The sequence below is a fragment of the Pyrgilauda ruficollis genome, unplaced genomic scaffold (genome assembly GCF_017590135.1).
Source record: "Pyrgilauda ruficollis isolate IOZ18807 unplaced genomic scaffold, ASM1759013v1 scaffold655, whole genome shotgun sequence".
NCBI classification, from domain to species: domain Eukaryota; kingdom Metazoa; phylum Chordata; class Aves; order Passeriformes; family Passeridae; genus Pyrgilauda; species Pyrgilauda ruficollis.
This window is the reverse complement of record NW_024528322.1, coordinates 1-19,291: the sequence shown is the minus strand read 5'-3', so window position 1 is coordinate 19,291 and position 19,291 is coordinate 1. Positions and strand designations below refer to the sequence as shown.

Below are 19,291 nucleotides of genomic sequence, written 5' to 3'. Positions count from 1 at the left end.
GGGGGGGGGAGTGGGGGGGAAAATGGGGGAAAATTGGAGGGAAAATGGAGGGAAATATTGTGGGAGAATGGGGGGAAATCAGGGAAAATTGGAGGAAAACTGGGGAAAATCAGGGGGAAAATGGGAGAAAATTTGGGGGGAAATTGGGGGGAATCAGAAGAAACTGGGGGAAAATCAGGGGAAAATTGGGGGAGAATCAGAGGAAAATTAGGGGGGAAATGGGAAAAACTGGGGGGAAAGATTGGGGGACATTGGGGGAAAATGGAGAAAATTGGGAGGAAATTGGGAGGAAATCAGGGATAAATTGGGAGAAAAATTGGGGGGAAATCGGGGAAAAATTGGGGGAAAATTGAGGGAGAATGGGGGGAAATCAGGGAAAATAGAGGGGAAATTGGGGGGTAATTGGGAAAAAAAGGGGAAATTGGGGGAAAATGAGAAAAAAATAGGGAAAATTGGGGGAAATTGGGGGACAATCAGGGGAAAATTGGGAGAAAATTAAGGGAGAAATTGGGAGAAAATTGGGGGGAAATTGGGGGAAAATGAGAAAAAATAGGGAAAATTGGGGGGAAATTGGGGGGAAAATTGGAGGAAAACTTGGAGGAAAAATTGAGGGAAACACACGGGAAGTCATGGAAAAATAATGGAAAATTCATGGAAAAACCAAGGAATTCTCATGGAAAACCATAGCTAAATCATGGAAAAACCACAGAGGAAAACTATGGAAAATCATGGAAAAACTATGGAAAATCATGGAAAAATGATGAAAAACTCATGAAAAAAACATGGAAAATCATGGAGTTATCATGGAGAACCAAGGAATTGTCATGGAAAACCATGGAATCGTCATGGAAAACCACAGATAAACCATGGAAAAACTATGGAGGAGAACTATGGAAAATCATGAAAAAAACATGGAAAAATTATGAAAAACTTATGAAAAACCATGGAAATGCATGGAATTATCATGGAAAACCACGGAATTGTCATGGCAAACCAAGGAATTATCATGGAATTATCACGGAAAACCAAGGAATTATGATGGAATTAGCACGGGAAAACCACGGGAAACGCAGGGAAATCAGGGCAAAGGCCCGGCACCGCCCCCGACTCACCCTGAGCTCGGCATCCCAGACCCTCCAGCCCCTCCTCATCCTCTTGAGGCCGCGGAAGGCGCCGGGGAAGCCGCGGAAGGCGCCGGGCTCGGGCAGGATGTTGTGCGAGAAGAGCGACGGGAGGCGCCGGGGCGGCCCCCGGGGCTCGGCCCAGCCCCCCCGGGCCGGGAACCCCGGGAAGCCCCGCTCCCGGCCCCCCCAGCCCCCCCGGGGCCCGAAGCCTTCCCGGAATTTGCCCTGGAATTGCTCCCGCGGGTGGGGCCGGCCGTAGAAGTCGTTGGCGTCGGGCTCGGATTCGTTGGGAAAATCGCCGGGATAATCGTTGGGATAGTCGGGATAATCGTTGGGGTAATCGTTGGGGTAATCAGGATAATCACTGGGGTAATCGTTGGGGTAATCGTTGGGGTAATCGCCGGGATAATCGCCGGGATAATCGCCGGGGTAGTCGAAGGCTGCCCGGTACAGATCCCGGTGGTCGTTCACGCGGGAGTCGCCGTAGGATTCGTAGGGATCGTACCTGAGGGGGGGAATTTGGGAATTCTGGGGTTTTAGCCGTGAGGGGTTGGAGGGGGGTGTTTTGGGAATTCCCAAAGAAATGGTTTCAAGGGTTGGGGATTTCCAAGAAAAAGGGTCTGAAGGATCGGGATCTCCTTTATTCCCAAAAAACGGGTCCCAGAATTTGAGGGCCTCCTTCTCCAGCCCCTTTTCCCACCCTCCAGGAATTCAGGATTTACCAGGATTCACCGGGAATTTGGGACTCAGTGGGAATTTGGGAGAGCTCCAGGATTTACTGGGATTTACCAGAAATTCAGGATTCACCAGAAATTCAGGAGAATCCCAGGATTTACTGGGAATTCAGGATTTACCGGGATTCACTGGGAATTTGGGAGAGCTCTGGGATTCACCAGGAATTCCAGAGTGTCCCGGGATTTACTGGGAATTTGGGATTTACCAGGAATTTGGGATCGTTCCCACGGAATCTGGGATCATTCACAGTTAATTCCCATGGAATTTGGGAACCTTCCCAAGGAATTTTGGATCGTTCCCAGTTAATTCCAACGGAATTTGGGATCATTCCCAATTAATTCCCACAGAATCTGGGATCATTTCCATTTAATTCCCACGGAATTTGGGATCATTCCCATTGAATTTGGGATCACCCCTGGAATTCTTCCCTCAAATTCCCATAGAATTTGAGATCATTCCCATGGAATTTGGAATCCTTCCCATGGAATTTGGGGTCATTCCTACAAAATTTGAGATCATTCCCATGGAATTTGGGATCGTTCCCATGGAATTTGGGATCGTTCCCACGGAATTTTGGCTGAAGGGATCCCAAAAATCCCCCAATTTTGAACTCTGAGCCGTTTCCCCGTCCCAAAAATGCCGATTTTTTTGTTGGATCCGGCGGGAATTTGGGGCTAAAATTTGGGAAAGGAGAGGTGGGAGCTTCCCGAGGGATCTGGGGATGGATCCAGGGGGATCCAGGGGGAGGAAATTCCCACACTTGCCTCTGCTCGAGCCTGAATTCCAATCTCCGTACCCTAAAAATCAGCAAAATCCCAGTTAGGATTCCCCATTTCCCATCCCCTTTTCCCACTTCCCATCCCTTTCCCGCTCCCCGGGATCCAAGCCCAACCACCCTGCAACCCCAAATCTCAAATTCTGGATTTTTCAGGATAATCCCCCATTCCCATTCCCACTCAAGGAGAGGTGGGAGCTTCCCGAGGGATCTGGGGATGGATCCAGGGAGGAAATTCCCACACTTGCCTCTGCTCGAGCCTGAATTCCAATCTCCGTACCCTAAAAATCAGCAAAATCCCAGTTAGGCTCCCAAAATCCCCCAAATTCCCCCCAAATCCCAAATTTCCACCCAAGCCTGAAAGGATTCCCTGCCCTGGGGATTTGGGGATTGTCAGGAAAGGGAAATTCCTGCTGAGAAACTGGGGGAAATTGGGGGAAAAGGGGGAAAAAATGAGGGAAAAATGGGAAAAAATTGGGGAAAAATGGGAAAATATGGGGGAAATGGGGAAAAGTGGGAAAAACCCGCTCCCCGGGATCCAAGCCCAACCACCCTGCAACCCCAAATCTCAAATTCTGGATTTTTCAGGATAATCCCCCATTCCCACTCCCCTGTTCCCATTTCCCCATTCTCATTCCATTTTCCCACTCCCGTTCTCATTTTCCCGTTTCTGTTTGCGTTCCCGTTTTCCCATTCCCACCCCCACCTCATTCCCATTCCCCTGTTCCCAATCCTCTGGGAAAAAATTGGGGAAAAATGGGAAAATATGGGGGAAATGGGGAAAAGTGGGAAAAACGGTGAAAAAGTAGGAAAAAAACGACGGGAAAGTGGGAAAAAATGGGAAAAAATGGGAAAAAACGGGGGGAAATGGGAAAGAATGGGAGAAAATTAGGAGAAAATCGAAAACAGCCCCTCGGCCTCGCCGTGGATCCCAATCCCCCATTCCCAATCTCCCATTCCCAATCCCCCATTCCCATTCCCAATCCCACATTCCCACATTCCCACCTCTCGGGGGCAGCCCCGTAGCCCCGTCCCTGCAGCCCCTCGGCCTCGCCGTGGATCCCGGCTCCCGCTTCCTGCCGCTGCTTCCCGGGGCCGTCGCCGCCCTCGGGGGCCCCGTCGGGCTCGGAATTCCCCAAATCCCAGGAATTCCCGGCGGCGCCGCCGAAGCCGAAGCCCCCGGAGCCCTCCTGGCCGTAGCCGTAGCCGTAGCCATAGCCCTCGTACCCTGGGAACGGGGAATTTGGGATTTACCGGGAATTCGGGATTCACTGGGAATTCGGGAGAGCTCCAGGATGTACTGGGAATTACCGGGAATTCGGGATTCACCGGGAATTCACCGGGAATTCAGGATTTACTGGGATTTACCAGGACTTCGGGATTTACCGGGATTCATTAGGAATTCAGGATTTACTGGGATTCATCAGGAATTCAGGATTTACCAGGAATTCCAGAGAGCTCCAGGATTCAAGAAGAATTCAGGATTTACCAGGATTCACCGGGAATTTGGGACTCAGTGGGAATTTGGGAGAGCTCCAGGATTTACTGGGATTTACCAGAAATTCAGGATTCACCAGAAATTCAGGAGAATCCCAGGATTTACTGGGAATTCAGGATTTACCGGGATTCACTGGGAATTTGGGAGAGCTCTGGGATTCACCGGGAATTCCAGAGAGTCCCGGGATTTACTGGGAATTTGGGATTTACCAGGAATTTGGGATCGTTCCCACGGAATCTGGGATCATTCACAGTTAATTCCCATGGAATTTGGGAACCTTCCCAAGGAATTTTGGATCGTTCCCAGTTAATTCCAACGGAATTTGGGATCATTCCCAATTAATTCCCACAGAATCTGGGATCATTTCCATTTAATTCCCACGGAATTTGGGATCATTCCCATTGAATTTGGGATCACCCCTGGAATTCTTCCCTCAAATTCCCATAGAATTTGAGATCATTCCCATGGAATTTGGAATCCATCCCATGGAATTTGGGGTCATTCCTACAAAATTTGAGATCATTCCCATGGAATTTGGGATCGTTCCCATGGAATTTGGGATCGTTCCCACGGAATTTTGGCTGAAGGGATCCCAAAAATCCCCCAATTTTGAACTCTGAGCCGTTTCCCCGTCCCAAAAATGCCGATTTTTTTGTTGGATCCGGCGGGAATTTGGGGCTAAAATTTGGGAAAGGAGAGGTGGGAGCTTCCCGAGGGATCTGGGGATGGATCCAGGGAGGAAATTCCCACACTTGCCTCTGCTCGAGCCTGAATTCCAATCTCCGTACCCTAAAAAACAGCAAAATCCCAGTTAGGCTCCCAAAATCCCCCAAATTCCCCCCAAATCCCAAATTTCCACCCAAGCCTGAAAGGATTCCCTGCCCTGGGGATTTGGGGATTGTCAGGAAAGGGAAATTCCTGCTGAGAAACTGGGGGAAATTGGGGGAAAAGGGGGAAAAAATGAGGGAAAAATGGGAAAAAATTGGGGAAAAATGGGAAAATATGGGGGAAATGGGGAAAAGTGGGAAAAACGGTGAAAAAGTAGGAAAAAAACGACGGGAAAGTGGGAAAAAATGGGAAAAAATGGGAAAAAACGGGGGGAAATGGGAAAGAATGGGAGAAAATTAGGAGAAAATCGAAAAAAATTGGGAGAGATGGGAAAATATGGGGAAAACCAGGGGAAAACAGGAAAAAAATGGGAAAAATGGGGAAAACTTGGGGGAAAAGGGAGAAAATGGGGAAAAATGGGAAATGCTGAGAAAGAATTGGGAAAAAATGGGGGGAAATGGGAAAAAAATAGGGGAAAGTGGGAAAGAACGGGGGGAAAAAATGGGAAAAATCGGGAAAACCAGGGGGAAAATAGGGAAAGAAAAGGGAGTTGGATCCTGTTCCTGCTGTTCCCTCATTCCCCAGTGGAATTTCGGCTCTAATTAGCGGCTCCTCATTAGCACAAAAGCCCAATTAAGGGGTTTGGGCGCTCCCTCGGGGTGGGAATTCTCCTGGAATATTGCGGGAATCGCTGCCCCGCCCCTCCAGGTGTGTCCCAGGTGAGGGAACGGGACGGGATTCCGGGAGAAACGGGGGAAAATGGGATGCAGCCCCGTAGCCCCGTCCCTGCAGCCCCTCGGCCTCGCCGTGGATCCCGGCTCCCGCTTCCTGCCGCTGCTTCCCGGGGCCGTCGCCGCCCTCGGGGGCCCCGTCGGGCTCAGAATTCCCCAAATCCCAGGAATTCCCGGCGGCGCCGCCGAAGCCGAAGCCCCCGGAGCCCTCCTGGCCGTAGCCGTAGCCGTAGCCATAGCCCTCGTACCCTGGGAATGGGGAATTTGGGATGAAAGTGGGAAAAAATGGGAAAAAATGGGAAAAAACGGGGGGAAATGGGAAAGAATGGGAGAAAATTAGGAGAAAATCGAAAAAAATTGGGAGAGATGGGAAAATATGGGGAAAACCAGGGGAAAACAGGAAAAAAATGGGAAAAATGGGGAAAACTTGGGGGAAAAGGGAGAAAATGGGGAAAAATGGGAAATGCTGAGAAAGAATTGGGAAAAAATGGGGGGAAATGGGAAAAAAATAGGGGAAAGTGGGAAAGAACGGGGGGAAAAAATGGGAAAAATCGGGAAAACCAGGGGGAAAATAGGGAAAGAAAAGGGAGTTGGATCCTGTTCCTGCTGTTCCCTCATTCCCCAGTGGAATTTCGGCTCTAATTAGCGGCTCCTCATTAGCACAAAAGCCCAATTAAGGGGTTTGGGCGCTCCCTCGGGGTGGGAATTCTCCTGGAATATTGCGGGAATCGCTGCCCCGCCCCTCCAGGTGTGTCCCAGGTGAGGGAACGGGACGGGATTCCGGGAGAAACGGGGGAAAATGGGATGAAAACGAGAAAAAATGGGATTAAAATGAGAAAAAACGGGATAAAAATGAGAAAAAATGGGATAAAAACGGGAAAAAATGGGATTAAAATGAGAAAAAATGGGATAAAAATGAGAAAAAATGGGATAAAAACGGGAAAAAATGGGATTAAAATGAGAAAAAATGGGATAAAAATGAGAAAAAATGGGATAAAAACGGGAAAAAATGGGATTAAAATGAGAAAAAATGGGATAAAAATGAGAAAAAATGGGATTAAAACGGCTCGGGAGGGGTCGGGCCGGGAATAAACCCGGGCTGGGATGGAACCGGGAATTCCCGGGAGCGGGACCGGGAGAGGCAACGGGGCTGGACAGGGAGCAAATCCCGGTTTTGGGATCCAATCCCGGTTTTGGGAGCCAAGTCCCGGCAATTGGGGCTGTCCCGGTGCCCCCGGTGGCTCCGGCCGCCCCCCTACAAAATTTGACGGTCCCTCCCGGACACCCCCGGTCCCTCAGGACATCCCCGGTCCCGGTGTCCCCACAAGGTCCCGGAACCTCCCGGTCCCTCCCGGACACCCCCGGTCCCGGTGTCCCTCGGTCCCTCCCGGTCACCCCGGGTCCCTCAGGGTCCCCCTCCATGTCCCGGTGTCCCCCGGTCCCTCACGGTCACCCCCGGTCCCGGTATCCTCCCGCTCCCCTCACGGACATCTCCGTGTCCCGGTGTCCCCTCAACGTGCCTGGTCCCTCAGCCCCCATCCATGTCGCGGTGCCCTCCCGGTCACCCCCGGTGTCCCTCACGGTCCCCCTCCATGTCTCGGTAACCCCCCGGTCCCGGTTTCCCCCCGCTCCCCTCACGGACATCCCCGTGTCCCGGTGTCTCCCCGGTCCCTCTCGGTCACCCCCGGTCCCTCACGATCACCCCCCGGTCCCTCAGGGACGTCCCCGGTCCCTCACGAACCCCCCAATCTCCCGGTGTCCCCCCGGTCTCTCAGGGACCCTCCCCGTTCCCTCTCCCTCCGCTCTCCCCTCACGGACCCCGCCGTGCCCCACCGGACTCCCGCCCCCCCCCCCCCCCCCCCGACCCCGCCGGTCCCTCACGGACCCCGCTCCTCACCGACCCCAGGGGTCCCTCACGGAGCCCGCCGCCCCTCACGGTTCCCGCCCCTCACCGACCCGCCGGCCTCTCAAGGATCCCGCCGCCCCTCACAGACCCGCCGGCCCTCACGGATCCCGCCGCCCCTCAGGGCTCCCGCTCCTCACCGACCCCGCCAGCCCCTCAGGGACCCCGCCGGCCCCTCCCGGTCCCGGTGCCCGCGGTCGCTCCCGTCCCGGTGCCGCCCCCTCCCCTCACCGTAGCTCATGATGGCGGCGCCTCCTCCCCTTTCCCGGGCGGTAACGGCGCCGCGCCGGCCCCGCCCCCTCGCGCTGATTGGCCGCAGCGCTCCGCCTCTCCCGCGCTGATTGGTCCGCGCGGTTCACACCTCCCATTGGTAGGCGGCTGCTGTCGCTCATCGGGTTTCCCGCTACGCGATTGGTTAAAGTGAAAGTCTGCTCGATGAGGAGGCGTGGCTTCCTCCGCTCTGCTGTCCCATTGGTCAGCTAAGCCGGCTGAGGACCTATCGCGTGACAGGCGCGCCTCTGGCCACGCCCCCTCGCCGCATCGCCGGCTGCTATTGGCTATCTCCACTGAGGCCACGCCCCCTGGGGCGCCCTCACGTGGCCGCTCGCGGCCGTGCGGTGTCACCGGGGGTCACGTGCTTGTCACGTGCGGCGCCTGTCACGTGTTTGTCACGTGGGGGACGCGGGGACAGCGGCGGGGTCATGGGAGGGAGACCCCGGACCCCAAAGATCGACCCCAAAGAACGACCCCGGACCCCAAACACCGACCCCAAACACCGACCCCGGACCCCAAAGAACGACCCCAAAGAACGACCCCAAACCCCAAAGATCGACCCCAAAGAACGACCCCGAACCCCAAAGAACGACCCCAAACACCGACCCCAAAGAACGACCCTGAATCCCCGTCCCAGTGTCCCCAAATCCCCAATCCCGAATAATGACCCCAAATCCCCATCCCAGGGTCCCCAGTGTCCCCCATCCCAGTGTCCCCAAATCCCAAATAATGACCCCAAATCCCAATCCATTTCCCCAGTGTCCCAAATGACCCCAAATCCCCATCCCAATGTCCCCAAATCCCAAATAACGACCCCAAATCCCAATCCATGTCGTGTCCCAAATGACAACCCCAAATCCCCATCCCAAATCCTCGTCCTCAAATCCCAAATCCCCATCCTTGTCCCCAAATTTCCCTGGATTTCCCCAAATTTCCCAGGATTTTCCCCAAATTTCCACCAAATCCCCCAGAATTTCCTCAAATTTCCCTGGAATTCCCCCAAATCCCCCTGAAATTCCCCTAAATCTCCCCGGAATTCTCCCAGATGTCCCTGGATTGCCCCCAAATTTCCCGGGATTTTCCCAAATCCTCCTGGACTTGGATTTCCCCAAAATTTCCCTCAAAGTTTTCTGGAATTTCCCAAAATTTCCTTGGATTTCCCCAAAATTTCCCTCAATTTTTTCTGGATTTTCCAAAATTTCCCTGGAATTCCCCCAAATCCTCTTGGATTTCCCTCAAAGTTTTCTGGATTTTCCCCAAATTTCCCTGGAATTTCCCAAAATTTCCTTGGATTTCCCCCAAATTTCCTCAGATTTCCACAAAATTTCCCTGGAATTTCCCCCAAATCCCCCTGAATTTCCCCAAATTTCCCTGGAATTCTCCCAATTTCCTCTGAATTTCCCCAAATTTCCCCCAAATCCCCCTGAATTTCCCCGGAATTCTCCCAAATCTCCCCAGATTTCCCCGGATTTTGTCAAATTTCCATGGAATTCCCCCAAACCTCCCTGAATTTCCCCAAATTTCCCTGGATTTTCCCCAAATTTTCTGAGATTTCCCCCAAATTTCCCCATATTTCCCTGGAATTCCCCCAAATTTCCCTGGATTTTCCCCAAATTTCCCTGGATTTCCCTGGAATTCTCCCAAATCTCCCCGGAATTTCCCCAAATCTCCCCGATTTTCCCCAAATTCCCCTGGAATTCCCCCAAATTCCCCAGGCCAGGCATGCAGAGACTCCGTTTTTCCCGGGAATTCATCTCCAGAAGAATTTAATTCATCGTCCCCCAGTCCCGGGTACAGGAATCGCCAGAAACGTCCCGAAAAACGTGGAAATAAAAAAAAAAAAAAAAAGGAAAAAAAACCAAAACCAGGAAAAAAAAACCCAAAATATTTCTCCGTTAAAATTCCTTCCGAAATCCGGAAGTTTCGGGATTCCCAAATAATAAAAAGGGATCTTTTTTATTTTTTCCTTTGCTTTCTACACAAATCTAGTTTAAAAAATCAGGATGGGGGGGGGAAAAATGGGAATAAAACCAAGGAGAAAAAAAAAAAAGGGAATTTGGGGAAAAAAAACGGAGCCGAATCCTCCCGGAATTTTGGGGATTCCCGCTGGATTTCCTTGGGAAAAGTGGGAATTTTGGGAACATGCAACCCCGGAACTGAGGGAATTCCGACATCTACGTAGCCACTAAAAAAAAAAAAAAAAAAAAAAAAGGGGAAAAAAATGAGGAATTTACAACTCTGCCAGGGTCCAAATGTACAAAATCCACAGCGTTTCCCCCGGGAATGGCCGGGAATTCCCTCCCCGGGCGGCGCCGCCGGTTCTTTGGGATAAAAAAAGGGAGTTTTGTTCTTTTCCCGGGGAGGGAAGGGAGGAATTCCCGGTGCCAGCCCCTCTCCCTCCCGGGGGTTTCCCGGGGGTTTCCCGGGGGTTTCCCGGGGGGTTTCCCGGGGGTTTCCCGGGGGGTTTCCCGAGGTTTTCCCAGGGTTTTCCCAGGGTTTTCCCGGGATTCCCGAGCTCCTGTAGTGCTTGTGGCTGCCCCAGCCCGGGGCCGGCGCCCCCCGCCCGGAGCCCCCCGCCGCTCCCGGGGGGCTTTGTGGGGGTTTGTTGTTTTTTTTTTGTTTGTTTTACGGTTGGGTTTTTGTTGTTGGTTTTTTTTTTTTTTTTTCTTCCCAGATTTTGGGAAAATTCAGGGAGCCTCGGCCAGGGCGGGGGGCTCCGGGGGGGCCTCGCTCCGGCAGGGATCCGCCTTGGAGAAGTTCATGTCCAGGATGTGGCGCTGCAGGTGCCGCACCCACTCCTCCTGGATGGACAGCGGGCCCTGGAACTGCACCTCGCAGAACCTGCAACGGCAGCGCAATTCCCAACTTCGGGAGGAATTCCGGGGCTTGGGGCGGGAATTCCCACATTTCGGGAGGAATTCCGGGGTTTGGGGCAGGAATTCCCAGGTTTGGGGCAGGAATTCCGGGGTTTGGGGCAGGAATTCCCACATTTCGGGAGGAATTCTGGGGTTTTGGACAGGAATTCCAGGATTTTGGGGGAGAATCCCGAGGTGTGGGGCAGGAATTCCCACATTTTGGGAGGAATTCCGGGGTTTTGGGGAGGAATTCCCAGGTTTGGGGCAGGAATTCCGGGGTTTTGGGGAGGAATTCCCAGGTTTGGGGCAGGAATTCCGGGGTTTTGGGGAGGAATTCCCAGGTTTGGGGCAGGAATTCCGGGGTTTTGGGGAGGAATTCCCAGGTTTGGGGCAGGAATTCCGGGGTTTTGGGGAGGAATTCCCAGGTTTGGGGCAGGAATTCCGGGGTTTGGGGGAGAATCCCGGGGTTTGGGGCAGGAATTCCTGGGTTTGGGGCAGGAATTCCGGGGTTTCGGGGAGAATTCCTGGATTTTGGGAAGAATTCCTGGAGGAATTCCCACGTTTCAGGAGGAATTCCCAGATTTTGGGCAGGAATTCCCAGGTTTTGGGCAGGAATTCCCAGGTTTCAGCAGGAAAAGGGCAGGGGAAAGAGCAAAGAATAGGGAGGGAAGAGTGGGGAAAATCGGGAAAAACACCCCAAAAAAGGCTGGGAAATCGGGAAATTGCCCCCAGTCCCACCTGCACTTGAGGGTGTCACTTGAGCATCCCTCCAAAAACTGGGATGGGGGAGTGGGAAAAGGGGGGAAAAGTCCCAAAAATGGGAGAGAGGTGAGGAAAAAGGGGGAAAAGAGCCAAAAATGGGAGAGAGGTGAGGAAAAAGGGGGGAAAGAGCCAAAACCAGGGAGGGAAGAGCAGGAAAAAGGGGGAGAAGAGCCAAAAACAGGGATGGAAGCACAGGAAAAGGGGGGAAATGCAGAAAAAGAGCCAAAACGAGGGAGGGAAGAGCAGGAAAAGGGGGAAATGAAGGAAAAGGGGGGAAAAGCGCCAAAACCAGGGAGGGAAGAGCGGGGAAAATCAGGAAAAACACCCCAAAAAAGGCTGGGGAATCAGGAATCTCCCCCAGTCCCACCTGCACTTGAGGGTGTAGATGTTGCCCACGAACTTGACCAGCGAGGTCTGCGGCGGGCGCGGCACCAGCGCGGGCACCGGGCGCACGCGCGGCGGCGGCCGCGGCTCCGGAAGCTTCCGCGGCAGGGAGGGAAGAGCAGGAAAAAGGGGGAGAAGAGCCAAAAACAGGGATGGAAGCACAGGGAAAGGGAGGAAATGCAGGAAAATAGCCAAAAACAGAAAAGGAAAAGCAGGAAAAGGGGGGAAAGAGCCAAAACCAGGGAGGGAAGAGCAGGAAAAGGGGGGAAAAGAGCCAAAAGCAGGGAGGGAAGAGCAGGAAAAGGGGGAAAAGAGCCAATTCCGGGGTTTCGGGGAGAATTCCTGGATTTTGGGAAGAATTCCTGGAGGAATTCCCACGTTTCAGGAGGAATTCCCAGATTTTGGGCAGGAATTCCCAGGTTTCAGCAGGAAAAGGGCAGGGGAAAGAGCAAAGAATAGGGAGGGAAGAGTGGGGAAAATCGGGAAAAACACCCCAAAAAAGGCTGGGAAATCGGGAAATTGCCCCCAGTCCCACCTGCACTTGAGGGTGTCACTTGAGCATCCCTCCAAAAACTGGGATGGGGGAGTGGGAAAAGGGGGGAAAAGTCCCAAAAATGGGAGAGAGGTGAGGAAAAAGGGGGAAAAAGAGCCAAAAACAGGGAGGGAAGAGCAGGAAAAAGGGGGAGAAGAGCCAAAAACAGGGATGGAAGCACAGGGAAAGGGAGGAAATGCAGGAAAATAGCCAAAAACAGAAAAGGAAAAGCAGGAAAAGGGGGGAAAGAGCCAAAACCAGGGAGGGAAGAGCAGGAAAAGGGGGGAAAAGAGCCAAAAGCAGGGAGGGAAGAGCAGGAAAAGGGGGAAAAGAGCCAAAACCAGGGAGGGAAGAGCAGGAAAAGGGGGAAATGAAGGAAAAGGGGGGGGAAGCGCCAAAACCAGGGAGGGAAGAGCGGGGAAAATACCCCAAAAAAGGCTGGGAAATTGGGAAATTGCCCCCAGTCCCACCTGCACTTGAGGGTGTCACTTGAGCATCCCTCCAAAAAGTGGGATGGGGGAGTGGGAAAAGGGGGGAAAAGTCCCAAAAATGGGAGAGAGGTGAGGAAAAAGGGGGAAAAAGAGCCAAAAACAGGGAGGGAAGAGCAGAAAAAAGGGGGAGAAGAGCCAAAAACAGGGATGGAAGCACAGGAAAAGGGGGGAAATGCAGAAAAAGAGCCAAAACGAGGGAGGGAAGAGCAGGAAAAGGGGGAAATGAAGGAAAAGGGGGGAAAAGCGCCAAAACCAGGGAGGGAAGAGCGGGGAAAATCGGGAAAAACACCCCAAAAAAGGCTGGGAAATCGGGAAATTGCCCCCAGTCCCACCTGCACTTGAGGGTGTAGATGTTGCCCACGAACTTGACCAGCGAGGTCTGCGGCGGGCGCGGCACCAGCGCGGGCACCGGGCGCACGCGCGGCGGCGGCCGCGGCTCCGGAAGCTTCCGCGGGAAGTCGGCGCCGGGCTCGGCGTCGCGCGGCAGCGGCGGCTCCAGGGGCCGCGCCTGGCGCCGCTCGAACTCTGCGGGATGGGCGGCAGGGGTTGGGAACTGGGGGGGCCTGGCGGGGTCCCAGGCACAGCTCTGGTCACCTTGGAGACCCCAGTCCCTGTCCCCAATCCTGTCCCCAATTCCCCATTCCCTGTCCCCATTCCCATTCCTGTCCCCAATTCCCCATTCCTGTCCCCATCCCCAATTCCCCATTCCCATCCCCAATTCCCCATTCCTGTCCCCATTCCCGTCCCAGTTCCCCAGTCCTGTTCCCATTCCCAGTTTCACATCCCCACTCCCATTCCCATTCCCCATTCCCATCACCATCCCAAATTCCCCATTCCCATTCTCATTCCCAATCCTGTCCCTGTCCCCATTCCCAATTTCACACCCCCATTCCCATTCCCCAATCCCATTCCATTCCCCAATCCCATTCCCATTCCTGTCCCTATTCCCATTCCCATTCCCATTCCCAATTTCACATCCCCACTCCCAAGGCCATTCCCATCCCATCCCATCCCCAATTCCCCAGTCCTGTCCCCATTCCCAAACCCCCAATTCCCATTCTCCCAATCCCCCCACTCACTGCGGAAGTTGCCCCTCTGCTCCTCCACCCTGACCACTCCTCATTCCCATTCCAATTCCCATTCCCACTCCTCATTCCCATTCCCCATTTCCATTCCCATTCCCATTCCCATTCCCAAACCCCAATTTATCCACCCCAAACCCCCCATTTCCCACCCCAAACCCCCCAATTCCCATTCTCCCCATCCCCCCACTCACTGCTGAAGTTGCCCCTCTGCTCCTCCACCCTGACCGCTCCTCATTCCCATTCCCATTCCCATTCCCCATTCCCATTCCCATTCCCATTCCCATTCCCATTCCCCATTCCCAAACCCCACATTTCCCATTCCCATTCCCCATTCCCAAACCCCCCCAATTCCCATTCTCCCAATCCCCCCACTCACTGCTGAAGTTGCCCCTCTGCTCCTCCACCTTGACCACCCCCAGGGGGGTCCCCAGGCCCCTCTCGGCGCCCTCGGGGCCCTTCCCGCAGTCGCCCAGCGCCGCCTCGGCCGCCAGCCCGCCCTTGGGCAGGAAGGGCACGGCCAGGGCGCCGCGGGGCTCCCGGGGGTGCGCCGAGCTCCGGAACTTCTTGGAGAAGGGGCGCCCGCCCTGGATGTAGCTGCGGTAGGCGCCCGCCTTGTGCGGCCGGTGCCGGATCCACTCGCGCAGCGTCTCGATGGGGGAGCCGTTCACGCACCACTCGGTGACGCCGAACTGCCGCAGGTGCGCCCGGGCGTGGCTGGCCAGCGCCTTCCTGTTCTCAAAGTACAGCCCGCACAGCTCGCAGCAGGCCTCTGCTGCTGGGAGACACAGAAAATGGGGAAAAACGGGATAAAAATGGGGTTAGAATAGGGAAAATGGGGTAGGGGCACTGCCCAAGGTGCCGCAGGTGCGCCCGGGCGTGGCTGGGCAGAGCTGGGATGTTCTCAAAGTACAGCCCGCACAGCTCGCAGCAGGCCTCTGCTGCTGGGAAACAGGGAAAATGGGATTGAAATTGGGAAAAACAGGAAAAAATGGGATTAAAATTGGGTTAGAATAGGGAAAATGGGGTAGGGGCACTGCCCAAGGTGCCGCAGGTGCGCCCGGGCGTGGCTGGGCAGGGCTGGGATGTTCTCAAAGTACAGCCCGCACAGCTCGCAGCAGGCCTCTGCTGCTGGGAGACACAGAAAATGGGGAAAAACGGGATTGAAATTGGGTTAGAATAGAGAAAAAAGGGGAAAAACAGGATTAAAATTGGGTTAAAATAGAGAAAAAGGGGTAGGGGCACTGCCCAAGGTGCCGCAGGTGCGCCCGGGCGTGGCTGGGCAGGGCTGGGATGTTCTCAAAGTACAGCCCGCACAGCTCGCAGTAGGGAGGACATGGAAAAATGGGGAAAAAATGGGTAAAATGGAGAAAAAAAAGGGAAAAATGAAAAAAAACATGTGGGGGAAAAAAGAGGGGAAAACGGGAGAAAAAAAAAGGGGGGAAAAAGAGAAAAAAACATGTGCTGCCAGGCCATGCAAAAGACATGCTAAGGATGTCACAAAATTATGCCAACCTCCCCAAAACCATCCCAAAGATCCCAAATTCCCCAAATTCCCGTGATTTCCCCATGGCACTCACAGGCCTTGTCGTGCAGGGCCTTGGCCTTGAAGCCCAGCTCAAAGGTGCTCCCAGACCACATCAAAACCACCCCAAAAACCATCCCAAAACCATCCCAAAGATCCCAAAACCATCCCAAAACCATCCCAAAAACACTCCAAAACCCCAAAATTCACATGATTTTCCCTCAATACTCACAGGCCTTGTCGTGCAGGGCCTTGGCCTTGAAGCCCAGCTCGAAGGCGATGCCAGACCACCCCAAAACCACCCCAAAAACCATCCCAAAACCCCAAAAACCCCAAGAATCCCCACGGCACTCACAGGCCTTGTCGTGCAGGGCCTTGGCCTTGAAGCCCAGCTCGAAGGCGATGCCAGACCACCCCAAAACCACCCCAAAAACCATCCCAAAACCCCAAAAACCCCAAGAATCCCCACGGCACTCACAGGCCTTGTCGTGCAGGGCCTTGGCCTTGAAGCCCAGCTCGAAGGCGATGCCAGACCACCCCAAAACCACCCCAAAAACCATCCCAAAACCCCAAAAACCCCAAGAATCCCCACGGCACTCACAGGCCTTGTCGTGCAGGGCCTTGGCCTTGAAGCCCAGCTCGAAGGCTTTGTGCTTGGCCTCGCCGTGCCCGCCCAGCCCATCCCAAAAACACCCCAAAAACACCCCAAAACCCCCAGATTCCCATGATTTCCCATGGCACTCACAGGCCTTGTCGTGCAGGGCCTTGGCCTTGAAGCCCAGCTCGAAGGCTTTGTGCTTGGCCTCGCCGTGCCCGCCCAGCCTCTCGTCGCCCAGCGGCCTCTTGGCGGCCAGGAAGGCTCCGGGCGCGTTCTTGGAGCCCAGCGGCGCCAGGGCCAGCCCCGAGCCCGGCTTGCCCAGGGCCAGCCCCGGGGGCAGCGCCTTGCCCGGAGCCGGCCCCGGCGGCGCTTTGGGCTCCGCGCCGTCCTCGCCCAGCCCCGCGCCCGGCTCCAGCCCCGGCGGCAGCGGCGGCTCCTTCTTGATGAGGCAGGGCTTGGATTTCTTCCTGAGGATCTCGCGCAGGGTGTCGATGGGGGAGCCGTTCACCGACCACTCGGTCACCCCCATCTGGCGCAGGTGCGAGCGCGCGTGGCTCGAGAGCCCCTTGCGGTTCTCAAAGAACTCGCCGCAGAACTCGCAGCGGATGTCGCGCACCGGGTCCGCCCGCGAGGCTGCCGGGAGGGGAAATCTGGGATTAGGGAGGGATGGAACCCCCGGGATGGGATTTTGGGTCCCTAAATCCCTGGGAGGAGCTCAGAGCATCCCAAAATCCCCGGGATGATCACTAAACCATTGGATGTCGTGAACCGGGTCCGCCCGAGAGGCTGCCAGGAGGGGAAATCTGGGATTAGGGAGGGATGGAAACCCCTGGGTGGGATTTTGGGTCCCTAAATCTTTGGGAGGAGCTCAGAGCATCCCAAAATCCCCGGGATGATCACTAAACCATTGGATGTCGTGAACCGGGTCCGCCCGAGAGGCTGCCAGGAGGGGAAATCTGGGATTAGGGAGGGATGGAAACCCCTGGGTGGGATTTTGGGTCCCTAAATCTTTGGGAGGAGCTCAGAGCATCCCAAAATCCCTGGGATGAGCCCCAAGCCAGCGGATGTCGCGGGCCTTGGCCTTGAAGCCCAGCTCGAAGGCTTTGTGCTTGGCCTCGCCGTGCCCGCCCAGCCCATCCCAAAAACACCCCAAAAACACCCCAAAACCCCCAGATTCCCATGATTTCCCATGGCACTCACAGGCCTTGTCGTGCAGGGCCTTGGCCTTGAAGCCCAGCTCGAAGGCTTTGTGCTTGGCCTCGCCGTGCCCGCCCAGCCCTTCCCAAAAACACCCCAAAACCATCCCAAAGATCCCAAAACCATCCCAAAACCCCAAAATTCCTGTGATTTCCCCATGGCACTCACAGGCCTTGTCATGCAGGGCCTTGGCCTTGAAGCCCAGCTCGAAGGCTTTGTGCTTGGCCTCGCCGTGCCCGCCCAGCCCTTCCCAAAACCATCCCAAAACCATCCCAAAGATCCCAAAACCATCCCAAAACCATCCCAAAAACACTCCAAAACCCCAAAATTCACATGATTTTCCCTCAATACTCACAGGCCTTGTCGTGCAGGGCCTTGGCCTTGAAGCCCAGCTCGAAGGCGATGCCAGACCACCCCAAAACCACCCCAAAAACCATCCCAAAACCCCAAAAACCCCAAGAATCCCCACGGCACTCACAGGCCTTGTCGTGCAGGGCCTTGGCCTTGAAGCCCAGCTCGAAGGCTTTGTGCTTGGCCTCGCCGTGCCCGCCCAGCCCATCCCAAAAACACCCCAAAAACACCCCAAAACCCCCAGATTCCCATGATTTCCCATGGCACTCACAGGCCTTGTCGTGCAGGGCCTTGGCCTTGAAGCCCAGCTCGAAGGCTTTGTGCTTGGCCTCGCCGTGCCCGCCCAGCCTCTCGTCGCCCAGCGGCCTCTTGGCGGCCAGGAAGGCTCCGGGCGCGTTCTTGGAGCCCAGCGGCGCCAGGGCCAGCCCCGAGCCCGGCTTGCCCAGGGCCAGCCCCGGGGGCAGCGCCTTGCCCGGAGCCGGCCCCGGCGGCGCTTTGGGCTCCGCGCCGTCCTCGCCCAGCCCCGCGCCCGGCTCCAGCCCCGGCGGCAGCGGCGGCTCCTTCTTGATGAGGCAGGGCTTGGATTTCTTCCTGAGGATCTCGCGCAGGGTGTCGATGGGGGAGCCGTTCACGTACCACTCGGTCACCCCCATCTGGCGCAGGTGCGAGCGCGCGTGGCTCGAGAGCCCCTTGCGGTTCTCAAAGAACTCGCCGCAGAACTCGCAGCGGATGTCGCGGCACGGCTCCGAGCCCGAGGCTGGGAACGCGGGAGAGAAGGGGTTAAAGGGTGCTGGTGGGGGTTTGGGACTGAGGGGGTTCCTGGGAAAGGGATGAGGGGGTTCCCAGGGAATTCCCCGCAGAACTCGAAGAAGGGCTTGGATTTCTTCCTGAGGATCTCGCGCAGGGTGTCGATGGGGGAGCCGTTCACCGACCACTCGGTCACCCCCATCTGGCGCAGGTGCGAGCGCGCGTGGCTCGAGAGCCCCTTGCGGTTCTCAAAGAACTCGCCGCAGAACTCGCAGCGGATGTCGCGGCACGGCTCCGAGCCCGAGGCTGGGAACGCGGGAGAGAAGGGGTTAAAAGGTGCTGGTGGAGGGGATGATCCCAAATTTGGGGGTTTGGGGCTGTCAGGATTCCTGGGAAAGGGGTGTGGGATAAGGGAAATGGGGTTCCCGAGGAATTCCCCGCAGAACTCGCAGCGGGTGTCGCGGCATGGCTCCCAGCCCGAGGCCGGGAACGCAGGAAAACGGCAGAGAAGGGGTTAAAAGGTACTGGTGGAGATCCCAAATTTGGGGGTTTGGGGCTGAGGCGATTCTCGGGGTGGTGGGAGATTTGGGATAAGAAGGATTTAGGAAGGAAGAAGGGGAGCAGGAGGAGGACAAGGAAGCTCAGGAGAAAGAGAAGGAAGAGGAAAAGAGGAGGAGGAGGAAGAGGAAGAGTAAACCCCACTAAGCCCCAGTGAAACCCCAATAAAACCCCAGTAAACCCAGATAAAACACCACTAAACCCCCATTGCACCCCACTAAACCCCAATAAAACCCAACAAAAACCCCATTGCAACCCACTAAACCCCCATTAAACCCCAATTCAAGCAAATTAAACCCAACTGAAACCCCATTACACCCCACTAAACCCCAATAAAACACA

At 55.2% G+C, this 19,291-nt stretch overlaps 2 protein-coding genes across 2 annotated transcripts in view; both read right to left on the bottom strand.

Moving 5' to 3' along the window:
* The window catches only part of LOC121362655 (A-kinase anchor protein 8-like), a gene marked incomplete at its 3' end in the record, with an annotated part of 16,961 nt that extends 8,786 nt beyond the window's left edge, over nucleotides 1-8,175 (bottom strand). The window contains exons 1-4 of the mRNA XM_041484322.1: nucleotides 7,826-8,175; nucleotides 4,889-4,921; nucleotides 3,640-3,862; nucleotides 1,113-1,629 (exon numbers count right to left, since the gene is read on the bottom strand). Coding sequence (XP_041340256.1) covers nucleotides 1,113-1,629; nucleotides 3,640-3,862; nucleotides 4,889-4,921; nucleotides 7,826-7,835 — 783 coding nt within the window. The remainder of the gene's footprint in view (nucleotides 1-1,112; nucleotides 1,630-3,639; nucleotides 3,863-4,888; nucleotides 4,922-7,825) is intronic.
* A 1,441-nt stretch (nucleotides 8,176-9,616) lies between these two features.
* LOC121362656 (protein Wiz-like) lies at nucleotides 9,617-18,905 on the bottom strand (the record flags this gene model as incomplete). The annotated part of the gene is given in 7 exon segments (XM_041484323.1): nucleotides 9,617-10,708; nucleotides 13,224-13,416; nucleotides 14,353-14,751; nucleotides 16,244-16,811; nucleotides 17,301-17,374; nucleotides 17,772-18,485; nucleotides 18,488-18,905. Coding segments are annotated over 7 exon segments (2,520 nt in total), but the record flags the coding sequence as incomplete, so codon positions are not given.
* Between the last annotated feature and the right edge of the window lie 386 nt (nucleotides 18,906-19,291).